The sequence below is a fragment of the Corvus kubaryi genome, unplaced genomic scaffold (genome assembly GCF_017639235.1).
Source record: "Corvus kubaryi isolate FWS band 111438036 unplaced genomic scaffold, C.kubaryi_AGA036_p1.0 split3-37304, whole genome shotgun sequence".
In the NCBI taxonomy this organism is placed as follows: domain Eukaryota; kingdom Metazoa; phylum Chordata; class Aves; order Passeriformes; family Corvidae; genus Corvus; species Corvus kubaryi.
In genome coordinates this window covers 1,949,080-1,961,981 of record NW_024582087.1, presented here as the reverse complement: position 1 = coordinate 1,961,981, position 12,902 = coordinate 1,949,080, and the positions used below count along the sequence as shown (strand labels likewise).

General features: G+C 57.7%; 1 protein-coding gene across 3 annotated transcripts in view; it reads right to left on the bottom strand.

Moving 5' to 3' along the window:
• Positions 1–1,513: 1,513 nt before the first annotated feature.
• LOC121658524 overlaps positions 1,514–12,902 on the bottom strand; it is a 27,595-nt gene continuing 16,206 nt past the window's right edge. The window contains exons 3-4 of one of the 3 annotated variants that reach the window (XR_006013991.1): positions 12,156–12,268; positions 1,514–4,702 (exon numbers count right to left, since the gene is read on the bottom strand). Coding sequence is in view for 1 of the 3 variants with exons in the window: in XM_042015555.1 (XP_041871489.1) it covers positions 2,487–3,178; positions 12,156–12,268 (805 nt within the window). In the remaining 2 variants the exon portion in view is untranslated. Of the gene's footprint in view, positions 4,703–11,942; positions 12,269–12,902 lie in introns of those variants that run through there. The other 2 variants (XM_042015555.1, XR_006013990.1) reach the window with 2 other exon arrangements.

Genomic DNA, 12,902 nt, shown 5'->3' with positions numbered 1-12,902 from the left:
AATCCACCCGGAGCGCCAGATGGGCGACCCTGGGTCAGGCGGAGCGGCCACACCTGAGCAGGGGAAAGCAAATTTTATCCCAAATGTTGCTTTTTTGGGGATGTTTTCCCCCTCTTTCCAACTGCAGGGAAGGCAAACTGCATCCAGGAGGGAGCAGGGGCATTTTTGGGGCAGCTGTGGGGGATCCTGGGTCCTGGCACAGCTAATTCCAGACCCCTTGGAGCAAGGAGAGGCTGAGAAGTGCCCCGGCATCCCAAAATCCTGGATCTTTACTCCTTATCCCAGCACCATCATCCCTGTGCCGTGTCCCTGCCCTCAGCAGGGACACCAGGAAGATATTTGTGGGATTAATGGGAATAAAACCACTTCCAGAGGAGCTCTCCAGGCTCTGGGAAGGAGGACGGAGCCTCTCCCAGCCCCTCCCAGCCCTGCGTGGGGAGCACACGTTTGAAATGCAGCTTTGCCAAAACATCCCGGGGGCGAGGAGAGGCGCAGGGAAAATGCGGGAATGCGGGAATTCGGGGCTGGGAAGATGCAGGGATGTGAGGGAAGGACGGCCCCGCGCGGGGAAAGCGGCGGAAAACCCAATTTGGCTCCGAAATTACGGCCGCCTTCTTTTAGTGCTGCTTTTATCAGCTCCTGCTGCAGCCCGCGGGCCTCGGCGGATGGAGGGAGATTATCCCGAGCCGTGGGAGGGGATTAAGGATTCCAGGCCGGGAAAAACGTGGCTCCAGGCCCCCGGGAAAGGCCTGAGCGGCGGGGATGGAGGGATGAGGTGCTGGAAGAGGCGAGGTTGGAGCTGCCGCCCCCAGTGCATGTCCAGGGAGAGCAGATCTTGGGATAAAAGGGATTTTCCACACTCCCGCGATGCCATAAGGCCATGAAAACCCCCCAGGTCCCTCTCCAGCCTCTTTTCCTCGAGGATGTTTTCTATTCCCGCTTTTCTCTGCTGTCCCCGAGGCTTTTGGAGCCCCAACACCTCAAACCCCTCAGCCAGGGCTCCCTCCCAGCCCTGTCCTGACCCCATTCCGGCTGCAAATCCCGGTTTTCCAGCGCCGTTCCCTTCATCTCTCGAGGATTTGGGCCCTGTCTCTCCGGGGTGCTGCTGCTGGATAATTCCTGGGAATGTGGCACCGCCCCGACCCCACAGAGCCGCCGCTGCAATCCGCGGATCCGACCCCAAATCCCACATTTTTCCCACCAAAACGACCCGAGGGGATGGATGGAGCACGGGAGAACCCACAGGGCTTCAAACCACGCGAGTGTCTCCCCCCTCCCGAGGGTTTCAGCGCCTGGGGAAGGATTTAGGATAATCCAGGGAGAAAAATGAAAGGCGCGGCCCCGCAGGACGGAGGAGCTGTCTGGGGCAGGAATAATTGTTATTATCTCCATTAAGCACCACGGCTGTCAGGCAGGAATTAATTTGCAGGCGGCGAGAGATGAAAACTCGCCCATTTTTCAGGGAAAATCCTCTCCGCGCGAAGAGGCCGGAGAAAAATCGCTCCGGCCTTGATTAAAAACGAGCCCCGTTTTATTAAAACTAATTCTAATTTATCTCTCCCCTCCCGCCGGCTTTCCTGGCAGGAATCCCGGTTTCCTGGAGATCCCGGGATCCGCCGCTGGACTCGTGCCGGGGTGCCCGGGCTTGGGGCATCCCCGAGTGGCTCCAAAATTTAGGATCAGGCTCTGGAGATCCAGGTTTTCCCTGCCGAGCCCTAATTCCCTTTTCCAGACCAAAAGCCAAGCCCGCTCCAACTCCTCGTGGATCATCCCCTGCAGGCAGCGATGGTGAAATTTAAAAAAAAGGGGGGAAATATTGAAAATATTCCAGTCTGGGAGGGGTCTGGAAAAACGGGAAAAGAGGGAAAAGCGGGAACAAGGCTCAGCTCTGCGGTCAGTCCGTCTGTCCGGCTGCAAAACCAGGATGCGGCCCCGCTCCATCGCCAAGATGTTGGGAGAAAAATCAATTAGCTGCTAATGACGCGATGGCCTCGGGGAGCTAAAAAAGCTTTCCAAGGGCTGGAAGTGGTGGCGAGACCCAGGAATTCCGATCCCAGCCGTGAAGGGTGGGAGATTTTCCCGTTTTATCAGCGCTGTTGCTCTGCTCATTAAGTTTATTAATTATTTGATCCCCCCTCCTCCCTCCCCAGCCTGGCACGGGGTGGGGGTGGAGCTGGAGCATCTCGAGTTTCTTTTAACCAATATTCAATTTTCTGCTGGCAAATCAGGGGAGGTTTTAGGAATCTGCCGGGATCAAAAACCGTGCTCTGAAATGAATATTTTTGATTTTTTTTTTTCGCCTTTCCAAAAATATATCTAATGGAAAAAAAATAATATAATAAAATAAAAGTCAGGGATTGGAAGCGACCGTTTGGCTTTGAGCTTTCAGGGCTGGATTTTATTCTCCTTTCATTGCTGTGCCAGCAGCGAGTTCCCGTCCTGCCGGTGCCCTTCTAATAATATTCCATTGTAACACTTAAAACATTTCACTTTTTTTCCCGTTTAAAGCCGGCGAGGAAACTTTTCTGCTGCATATTCCGAGATATCAGCTCTCCCTTTTGGGTTGTGACAGACCCAATTTCAAAATAATAATAATGATGATGAAAAAGAGAGTAACGACCCAAAAAAAAAAAAAAAGCCCGCGGTTCAAAAGAGCCGCTGGAAAATCCGACTTCTGGGATCTCTCCCATCTCCTCTCCCAGCATGGATTTAGCTCGTGGATTTACAAATCCCCCTCCAAAAAAAAAAAATATCCCCCTTTTGATGGGGCTCCAGGGTGGGTTTGATACCAAAATCCGCAGCAGATCCCGTAAAACCTCAGTGTTGTCCCCAAAATGAAGGAGGTGCCTTCCCTCAGTGTCCCTGGGGGTGCGGCCAGGCTGGGATGTGGAGGGATGCAGACTCCGGAATGGGGCAAAACGCCGGGAAATTGGGGTTCCAGACTCCAGAATAGGGCAAAATTCTGTAAAAATTGGGATCCAGACGCCAGAATGGGACAAAATGCCGGGAAATTGGGATCCAGACTCCAGAATGGGGAAAAAATCTGGAAAATTGGGATCCAGACTCCGGAATGGGGCAAAACGCCGGGAAATTGGGATCCAGACTCCGGAATGGGGCGTGGTGCAAACACGAGGCTCCCCTCCTCTTCCTCTTCTTCTTCCTCCTCCTCCTCTTGCCCCTGTTTTAATACAGAACAATCAGCTCCTTTTCTCCCAGTTTTATGTCATTTTCCAAGCCTGGAAAACCCAGGAATTTTCACTCCGTCACCCCCCAGGGTGGGAAAACCCCAACCCTGCCCCAGGGCTGGGAGCATCCCCCTGATCCCAGCACTCGCTCAGCAGCCAGGAGCCAACCCGGCGCTGCCAAACCAGCCCTGGCCGCCCGTTTTTCCATGGAAAACATCCCAAAGGAAGGAGAGGGAGCAGCTCCAGGGTGATCCAGGCGCTGCAGGTTTTGTTCCCTGGGAGCCGCCCACGGGAAAGGTCGTTCCTGTCGCGGCTTCGGCGTTTATCGAGCGAGCTCTGAAACAGCAAAATCATTTAATGGCTTAATAAATCCGATCGATGGAGGGGGGGAGGGAGCGGTGCTGAGGAGCTGGAGCTGCTGGAGTCACTCCCGAGTGGGGCTGGGGGGGTTATTCCAGCTGGGAATGGGAACAGAGCGCGGCCGGACACCCTGGAGCCAAGGGGAAGGGTCAGGATTGACCCCAAACCCTGCAAGGTCTGGGCTGGGGAGCCAGGAAAGCATCCCAGGAACTCCCAGAAAGGTGGGAAAAGCACCCCAGGAACTCCCAGAAAGGTGGGGAAAGCATCCCAGGAACTCCCAGAAAGGTGGGGAAAGCATCCCAGGAACTCCCAGAAAGGCGGGAAAAGCACCCCAGGAACTCCCAGAAAGGTGGGAAAAGCCTCCCTGCAGGGCTGGATCCGGGTTTGGAAAGGACACGGAGCTGCTGGAGCGAGGTGGGCACCAAGGGGAGTCCAGAGTGATGGGGCAGCTGTGGGAAAGGCTGGGAGAGTTGGGAATGTTCAGCTGGAGAGGGAAAGCTTCAGAATGACCTACTTGTGACCTTCCAGGACCTGAAGGAGCTCCAAGAAATGGATACAGACTTGGAGAAGGGCCTGGAGTGCCAGGACAAATGGGAATGGCTTCCCACTGCCTTTTAGGGCGGGATAAATGGGATATTGAGATGAAATCCTTCCCTGTGAGGGCGGGGAGGGGCCGGGATGGATTTCCCAGAGAAGCTGGGGCTGCTCCATCCCTGGAAATGTCCAAGGCCAGGCTGGAGCAGCCTGGGATTGGGAAAGGTGTCCCTGCCCGTGGCAGGGATGGAACGGGATGAGCTTTATGGCTCTCCCAACCCAAACCATTCCACGATTCCAGGCCGCGGCACCTCTGGCGCGCCTCCCTCACACGTGCCCGCACTCAGCCCCCTCCTAATCGCTTCCCTTCATCTTTTCCCGGTTGTTAATTGCTCCCACCCCGCGTTCCCTGCGTTCCTCCGAGCGCCGCTCTCAACTCCCCTCTCCCGCCGCAGGTGCCGGCTCTGTCATTAACTTTTAACACGGAGCGTGAGGGATCCATGAGTTTGTTTTCCTTGCTCCTGATGGATCTTTAATTGGCCGGCGCCTGCCGGGGTGGCGGGGCCATTCCGCAGGAATCCGATGCAAATGGGATTTCGCATTCCTCGGCTCCCGCTCGGCCGCTGCCAAATATTTGAAAGGAATAAACACGATTGCGTCAATGGAGAGCAGCGTGAGGCTCGCAGGTGCACTCGCAGCCTCTACCACAGCCCAAACACGGCGGGATGAGCCCAAACTCGGTCCGGGAAAAGCTGGGAAAGGGGGTGGATTTGTCGGGAGCATCGCCGGGAAAGGACGGCTCGATAACGCTGTGCATTAATGGGCCGCAATGCAGGCGCTAATCAGGAGGATGCGGCTCCCACCTCCCACCTCTCATCCCGCGGTTTAACCCTCCGCAGCCTGGCTCCAGCCTCTCCTGGATCCATGGGGTCTCCCCCACCCGTCGGAGCTCCCAAATCCCGGGGTTGGAATGTTGGTGCCACCTCCTGCACCCCTCAATGGGCCCCCCCCCAAACCCCCCGTGCCAGGCGCGGCCTCCCCGCAAGGATGCCCGGGGCTGAGTGATTGACAGCTGTCACTCAAAGCTGTCTCTGGCCGCGGCTTCCCGGCAGATGAATATTCATGGAATGCTTTCCATGCTGCGGCGGGACCCTTCTGTGGGTTTTCTCCATTAACTATTCATGGAACACCAGGCAAAATGCAAATTCCAACGGGCTTGGCCCGGGAATCAGCTCCTCCAGGCCTGGCACCGGCGACCCTGATCCTCCCGTGCCGTGCCAGCTGCAGAAAGTGCTGGAAAAGGCAGGAAAACATGGATATCTCCCCTTCTCTTCCCGCCTTCCTGGGACGCTGGGGGCAGCCAGGAGCACCAGAACCCCCACGGTGTGACCTTGGGTGGTCACCGCCACCATCCCGCATGTCCATAATCCTCATCCCCCCTGGAATATCCCTGGAACATCCCGGAGCTGGCCCTGCCACCGGGATGCGTTCCCGTGTTCTGCTCGGGGTGGGGAAACTGAGGCACGGAGCGGGACAGGGCCAGCCTGGCACAGCAGGGGACAGGGAGGTGACACTGCCGGCTCTGGCTGTCGGTGGCGCTCGGCGCTGACGCCTCTTCACCACCACGGCCCCGTCACTGAGCTAATTAAACCGCTGTTAATGAGCCACTCATTAGCGAGGGCCATCCAAGGCGACCCTGCCTCTGCCCGGGATACCCGCGGGGCTGCGGGGCCGGGATTTTTCCCAGCTGGAACAAAGCAGGAGAGGCTCTTCCGCGGGCTCGGGTGGCTCCTGGACATGCCGTGAGCAGGGACAGGAGGGGCGATCCCAAAAGGGACCCCGGGAAGGCCACCGGAGGGGGTGACACTGCCCCGCGCTGTCCCCGCGGCCCCGGGGATGCCGTGGGCATCTCCTGCCTGCCCCAGCCTGAGCTCCCAGGGCTTCCCAGACCCCAAATGTGAACCCCCCCAGGGCTTCATCCCTAACCCAACAGCACAACCTGAGTCTCCAGGGCTTCATCCCGAATCCAGGGCCCCAGAGTGAGCTCTCCAGGGCTTCGTTCCTATTCCTGAATCACAACCTGATTCCCCCCCCCAGGGCTTCACCCTGAATCCAGGGCCCCATCCTGATCCCCCCCAGGGCTTCATCCCTAATCCTGCACCACAATTTGAACCCCCCCCCGGCTTCATTCCTATTCCAGCGCCCCATCCTGATCCCCCCCAGGCTTCATCCCTAATCCTGCACCACAATTTGAGTTCCCCAGGCTTCATTCCTATTCCAGCGCCCCATCCTGATCTCCCCCAGGCTTCATCCCCAAATTCAGGGCCCCATCCTGATCCCCCCCAGGCTTCATCCCTAATCCTGCACCATAATTTGAGTCCCCCAGCTTTCATTCCTAATCCAGCACCCCAGGCTGAGCTCTCCAAGGCATCATTCCTATTCCTGCATCACAACCTGATTCCCGGCGGGCCCCCCCCGGGGGGTCATCCCAAATCCAGCTCCCCAGACTGAGTTCCCCAGGTTCCATCCCTTCATCCAGGGCCCCGTCTTGATCCCCCAGGGCTTCATCCCTAATCCACACCACAATTTGAACCCCCCCCGGCTTCATTCCTATTCCAGCGCCCCGTCCTGATTCCCCCAGGGCTCCATCCCGAGCCCGGCCTGAACCCGGTTTCCACCCGGTCTGGAATGTCCCAAAGGAGCTGGACCTCGGTGAATCCCGGCCGGCCTCGGGACCCCCATCCTGAGGGGGCACAGAGGGGTTTGGAGCAGAGGATGGAGGAAGAGGAGGAAGAGGAGGAAGAGGAGGCATCCCGGCTCTTTCCCACGCCCACTCCTCCCCGCTCGCACTTCCCAGCTCACCTTTCCCGGCACGTCTGATCCCGGAGGAGCCTTGGACCGACGCCGCTCCCTCCTCCCACCTCCCTCCCGGCTTTTCTCAGTTTAAACACACGGACGCATGAAAAATAAATGTTGCTCAGGAAAGACAGCGGCAGAGGGCTGGGAAGCAATTAGCATCCAAAGAGGCGTAATTAGTGCTCAGAATGCGAGCGGCGGAGAAGAAATAAAGCAGCGCTCGGATGCAATCAGGGTCGTGCCTGAATTACAAACCGTTAACGGAATCGCTAATTAAGCACAGGGTGTGAATCACGGCTTATTAAGGGCTCAGCGCGGGCCCTGCCAGGCAGGACCGTGCTGGGACAGAGGGACCGTGGTGGGATGGAGGGACAATGGTGGGACAGAAGGACAATGATGGGATGAGGGGGCCGTGGTGGGACACAGGGGACCATGGTGGGACAGAGGGAAAATGATGGGACAGAGGGACCGTGGTGGGATGCAGGAGCAGTGGTGGGACAAGGGGCTGTGGTGGAATGGAGGGACAAAGATGGGACAAGGGAATCTGGTGGGACAGAAGGACAACGATGGGATGAGGAGCCCGTGGTGGGACACAGGGGACCCTGGTGGGACAGAGGGACCCTGGTGGGACAAAGGACCATGATAGGACAAGGGACCGTGGTGGGATAGAGGGACAAAGATGGGACAAGGGACTAGGTGGGATGAGGGAACCATGGTGGGACAAGGGACCACAGGACCCTGGTGGGGACAAGGGCCGTGGTGGGACAGGGGGGCCGTGTGACATGTCTGGTGGCATGGCATGATCCTCGGTGAGCCAGTGCCAACCTTGGTGGCACGGTGTGCCCCTCGGTGGCACGGTGCCATCCTCAGCGGGGTGTGGTGCCCAGCGCCATCCTCGGCGCCACGGTGCCCTCCTTGGTGGCACAGAGCAATCCCTGGTGCCGCGCCGGGATTCCCGATGGCACAGGAACATCCTCGGGGATGCGGTGCCGTCCTCGGTGACGCTCTGTGATCCTCGGTGTCACAGTGCCACCGGGGTTTGGGGACCTGCCCACGGTGCCGGCTCTGGGTGTGCCCTGCCGGTGGGACGCGAGAGGTGCTGCCCACCCGGCCGTTAATTAGCCCTAATTAGCAGGATTCGCCTCATTTTAACAGCCTGGGCCAGTATTTGCTCAGGGAGTGCTGCTGCCTCCGCGGGCCGGGCTGGCTCCCGGGGGGATGGAGCTGGAAAGGCCGGGAGCCACGCGGGGCCCTCAGTGTCCCCAAGGTCCCCTGTGGCCCCGCTGGCTGCCCCGGGTGCCACCTTCGTGTCCCCTCTCAGCAGGAGGGGCAGGTCCGAAGCGGGGACACTTCCCTTGGGGGATTCTCCTGGAATGCCTCCATACCCTGCATCCCACATCCCTATTCCCTGTATCCCCAAACGCCTGTGTCCTGCACCCCTGTGCTCCCATATCCTTGCAGCCTGCATCCCGTATTCCCTGAATCCCTGTAACCCCATATCCTGGCAGCCTGCCACCCCTGAGTCCTGTATCCCACATCCCCACTCTCTGCATCCCTGTGTCCCCAAATCCCTGTGTCCCCAAATCCTTGCAGCCTGCACGCCTGTCCTGCAGTCCTGATTCCCCATATCCCTGTAATCCCACATCCCCATTCCCTGTATCCTGCATTCCCCATCCCATTCCCTGCACCCTCACACCCCATCTCCCCAGTTCCCATCCCAATTCCCATCCCAGTCCCGCAGCCCCGCTCGGAGCAGGGAGCGCCCAGATCCTGATGCAGGGATGGGAAGGGACAGGATTCATTAATTATTCCCGGTTTATCCAAGCCAGACACGTCGCTCCAAAGACCCGACGAGCTTTGCCCAGGGGTGCAGCTGCCCTTGGCTGCCTCCTCTTCGCTTCCCAACCCTTTCCCTTTTTGTCTCCAGGATCGTTTTTATCTCCACCTTTTTCCCTTTCCCGTTTTCCCCAGAGTTCCAGCACCGTCTCTGTGTGTCCTTGCCAAGCTTCCCCGAATCCCTCCGGCTTTTCCACCTCCCTAAATCCCTGCTGAGCTTCCAGGGATTCATCGCGCTCCCGCCCCATCCCCGCGGGCTCCCCAAGGACTGGGATCCCCCAGCTTTTCCCGGGAAGGTGAGGAGCAGCTCTGGGTTTCCAGGCTGGCGAGCTGGGAGCAGGGATGAAAGGGAAGCGGCCGCGCTTGAAGCCCGGCACCGCGAAAGGTCCTGGGAGCACCGTGGCGATCAAAAGGAGCCTCATCTATTTTAATGAGGCTCCTCCGAGCATTCCAGAGGGTTTGGAGAAGGGAAGGGGCTTTCCGGAGATCAAAGCCCTGCGCGAGCATCGGAGGAGCTGAGGGGGCTCAGAGAGGGAGAGGAAGCAGAGAGGGCTCGGAATAAAAAGATGGAGAGGCCGGAGATGCGGCTCCCAGGGATCCGTTTGGAGCTTCCCGATTCCTGGGAAGGAGCTGAGCATCGGGGGGGATGCAGCTGAGAGCACCCCAAGGAATGTCCCTGGCACCAAACTGGGTCCCACTGCCACATCCTGCCACTGCCAAATCCGGGAATAGAGGGCTCAGGGTGGGCACGAAGGGACTGACAGGGACATGGGCAGATGTCCCCACTTATCCCGCAAAAAGCCACTGGGATGATCCCAGGAAGGGACAACCAAAGGGTTTCCCTGGACACAGGTGGAGGGAAGGTCCCCCCTGCCCATCAGCGCTTCCCTCTTGGTGCATCCCACAAATCCCTAAGATCCAGCACCATATCCCGGCTCATGTGGGACACCAAAGCCAAGAGCACGGCCTTGGGAATGGTCCCCAAGCCGGGATTTCTCCACCAGCAGGAAAAAATCCAGCGGGAACAAGAGCAAACATGGAGCTCCCGGGGAAAATCCGGGAGCAAATGAAGATGTGCAGCTCCGGAGCTGTTATCCCTGCTCAGCTCCTCCGCGGACCCTTCGGAGATGAAAACCCTTTTTCTTTGATGAAGGATTTATCAAGTTTAGTTTGAAATCACCGAGGAAGATTCCCTGTTTGGATAAGCCTCTGGCTTGTGCTGGATTAATGTCCCAAGCCGGGAACTGGCGGATGCTTGGGAACATCATAATGAGGAACGGCAAACAGAGCAATGAGGAGAAATGATCCCACTGCTTTTCCAGGGCCAGAAATCCTGGGATGAAGCCTGGCAAGGAAGCCTGGAGGTCTGGCTGCCCCTTGGGTGCTGCCACGAGCTCTGGGATACAGGAAAATCCCAGGGATTAATGGAGTGATGGAGATTCCTTAGGCTCTTTTCACTTTGGGACTTGATTTTTTTTCCTGAGGAGGGAAAAGGGGATGAATCCCAGCGCTGCTGCAGGGCAGACACCTGGAGCTGCAGCAGCTTTCCCAGCCAAGGATTGTCATGGAATAAAGCAATTCCCAGCTGGTGATCCCTCAGGCTTTTCCAGGAATGGCTCGGCAGCGGCTGGATCCAGCAGGGAGGGATTGAGGAATCAACACCTCCAGGGATAGGAAATGCTGGAGAGGGACTGGAGCCGCGTGGAAAATGGGATGTGCCACACAGGGGATGTTGCTCCTCATCCCCAAATCTGGTGTGTCCATGCATGGGAATATCCCAGGGAATATCCCAGGGAATCTCTAGGAATTCCAGAGCTTCGTCATAGAACCATGGAGTCATGGAATGGTTTGGGTTGGAAGGGAACTTAAAGAGCGTCTCATTCCACGGGCAGGGACACTTTCCACTATCCCAGGCTGCTCCAAGCTGGCCTGGGACACTTCCAGGGATCCAGGGGCAGCCACAGCTTCTCTGGGAATTCCATCCCAGCCCCTCCTCACCCTCCCAGGGAGGAATTCCTCCCCAATATTCCATCCATCCCTGCCCTCTGGCAGTGGGAAGCCATTCCCTGTCCCTCCATCCCTTATCCCAAATCCCTCTCCAGCTCTCCTGGAGCCCCTTTAGGCTCTGAGCTCTCCCTGGATCCTTCCCTTCTCCAGGCGAACATTCCCACCTCTCCCAGCCTGGCTCCAGAGCAGCTCCATCTCCCAGAGCATCTCCAGGCCTTTCTCTGGATTTGCTCCAGCAATTCCACATCCTCCTTATCCCAGGGAGGAGCCAGAAGGACCCTCAAATCCCAGGGTTGTGCCCATCCATCACCCCGGAGGTGCCTCCTGCTCCTCCTGCCAGCTCCATTACCCGCATTCCGCTCCCGCGGATCCTGAAATCAGCGGCTGCCTGTGGATCCTGGAAAAATTAATCCTAATTGCTGCCATCGAGGCACGGCGCACTTGTAACTGCGGGCCGTTAATTAGGGCGCTGTAATTGGATACAGCGCTCCCTGTAAATCCAATTACCTGGGATTGGAGCCGTGCCACGGCACCGGGAGTGGGATGCAGCCACGCCAGGGTCCTTCCCATTCCTAAAACTCTATCCCGGCTCTTTTCTGATGGGGAGAGCTGGGAAGGTCTCCAGGTCCTTATCGCAGCCCCAAATTCCTCCCAAAATCCTTCTCCCAATCCTCTTTTTCCTGCCACGATGGGAAGGGTCTCCAGCATCTTATCACAGCCCCAAATCCTTCTCCCCATCCCTTTTTTCCTGCCATGATGGGAAGAGCTGGGAAGGTCTCCAGGTCCTTAGTGCAGTCCCAAATTCCTCCCAAAATCCTTCTCCCGATCACCCTTTTCCTGCCGAGCTGGGAATGGTCTCCAGCTCCTTATCACAGTCCCAAATTCCCCCCAAATCCTTCTCCTCACCCCCTTTTTCCTGCCGAGCTGGGAAGATCCCCAGGTCCTTATCCCAAATTCTCCCCCAAATCATCTCCCCATCTCTTTTTCTCCTGCCAGGATGAGGAAAGCCAGGAAGGTCTCCAGCTCCTTATCACAGTCCCAAATTCCCCCAAAATCCTTCTCCCAATCCCTTCTCTCATCCCCGGGAGGCTGCCAGCATTGTCCGGATCCATAAAGATTAAATTACATATATAAAAAACAACAAAAAAAAGGAAAATATTTAACTACACGGAACAATCATCCCCTTTTAATATCCACAGATAAAACCTGGAATTGTTTCCCCAGGAGAACGAGGTAATTCCAGCTCTGGTTTTATGGAGTTTTGGGCTATAAAGTCGCCGTTCCGGAGTCTTCTGGAAGTTGGAGCAAAGGCTGGGCTGGGAGGCGGTAATTTGGGATTATTTTAGTTAAAGGCAGGTGGAAATATGGAAAAATTACCTGTTAATTCCAGGTTTGTTTTCCCGGCAAAACTCCAGGGAGAAATCCTTCCAATCCTGAATCCGCCCGTATCCCATGTCCGTGTCCTTGTCCTTGCGCTTCCCCGCGTGTCCCTGGGGGATAAAACACCATCAACCAGCAGGAAAACGCCGCGCCAGCGCCTTTCCTGGGAATCATGGAGAGCCGGGAGCATGGGATGGGCTTGGGAAGAGCTCAACCCCATCCTGTTGGCATGCAGGGGTGGAAAAGAGGAAAAATTGGGGGGAAAAAGGGAAGGGAAAGGAAAGGGAAGCTCAAGCCCTGTTCTACTTCAGGCGCTGAATTATCCCCCTGCCACAAATCATCCGAGATTTGGGAATCCAAATCCACATCCGGGGGTGCCCATCCCGTGCCTCACAGCCCCGCCAAGCCCGCGGCAGTGCCGGGTGCCCGTGCCCAGCCTGCTGCTGCCCTCTGCCGCGGGGAAGCCGCTGCCAGGGAATTCCTCCTCCCGGGAAAAGCCTCTCCCCCTGGGAAATGCTCCTGCCGGGACAGAGCTGCTCAGGGCGGGCAGCTCTGCCGGCACCCCGCGGCCTCGGCCTGCCCGGCACGGCCCGGCCCGGCTGCTGTGGGAGCGCTGGGCGGGCTCTGCACCCCAGGGTGAGGAGGCTCTGCATCCCAGGGTGAGGAGGCTCTGCACCCCAGGATGAGGAGGCTCTGCATCCCAGGGTGAGGAGGCTCTGCATCCCAGGATGAGGAGGCTCTGCA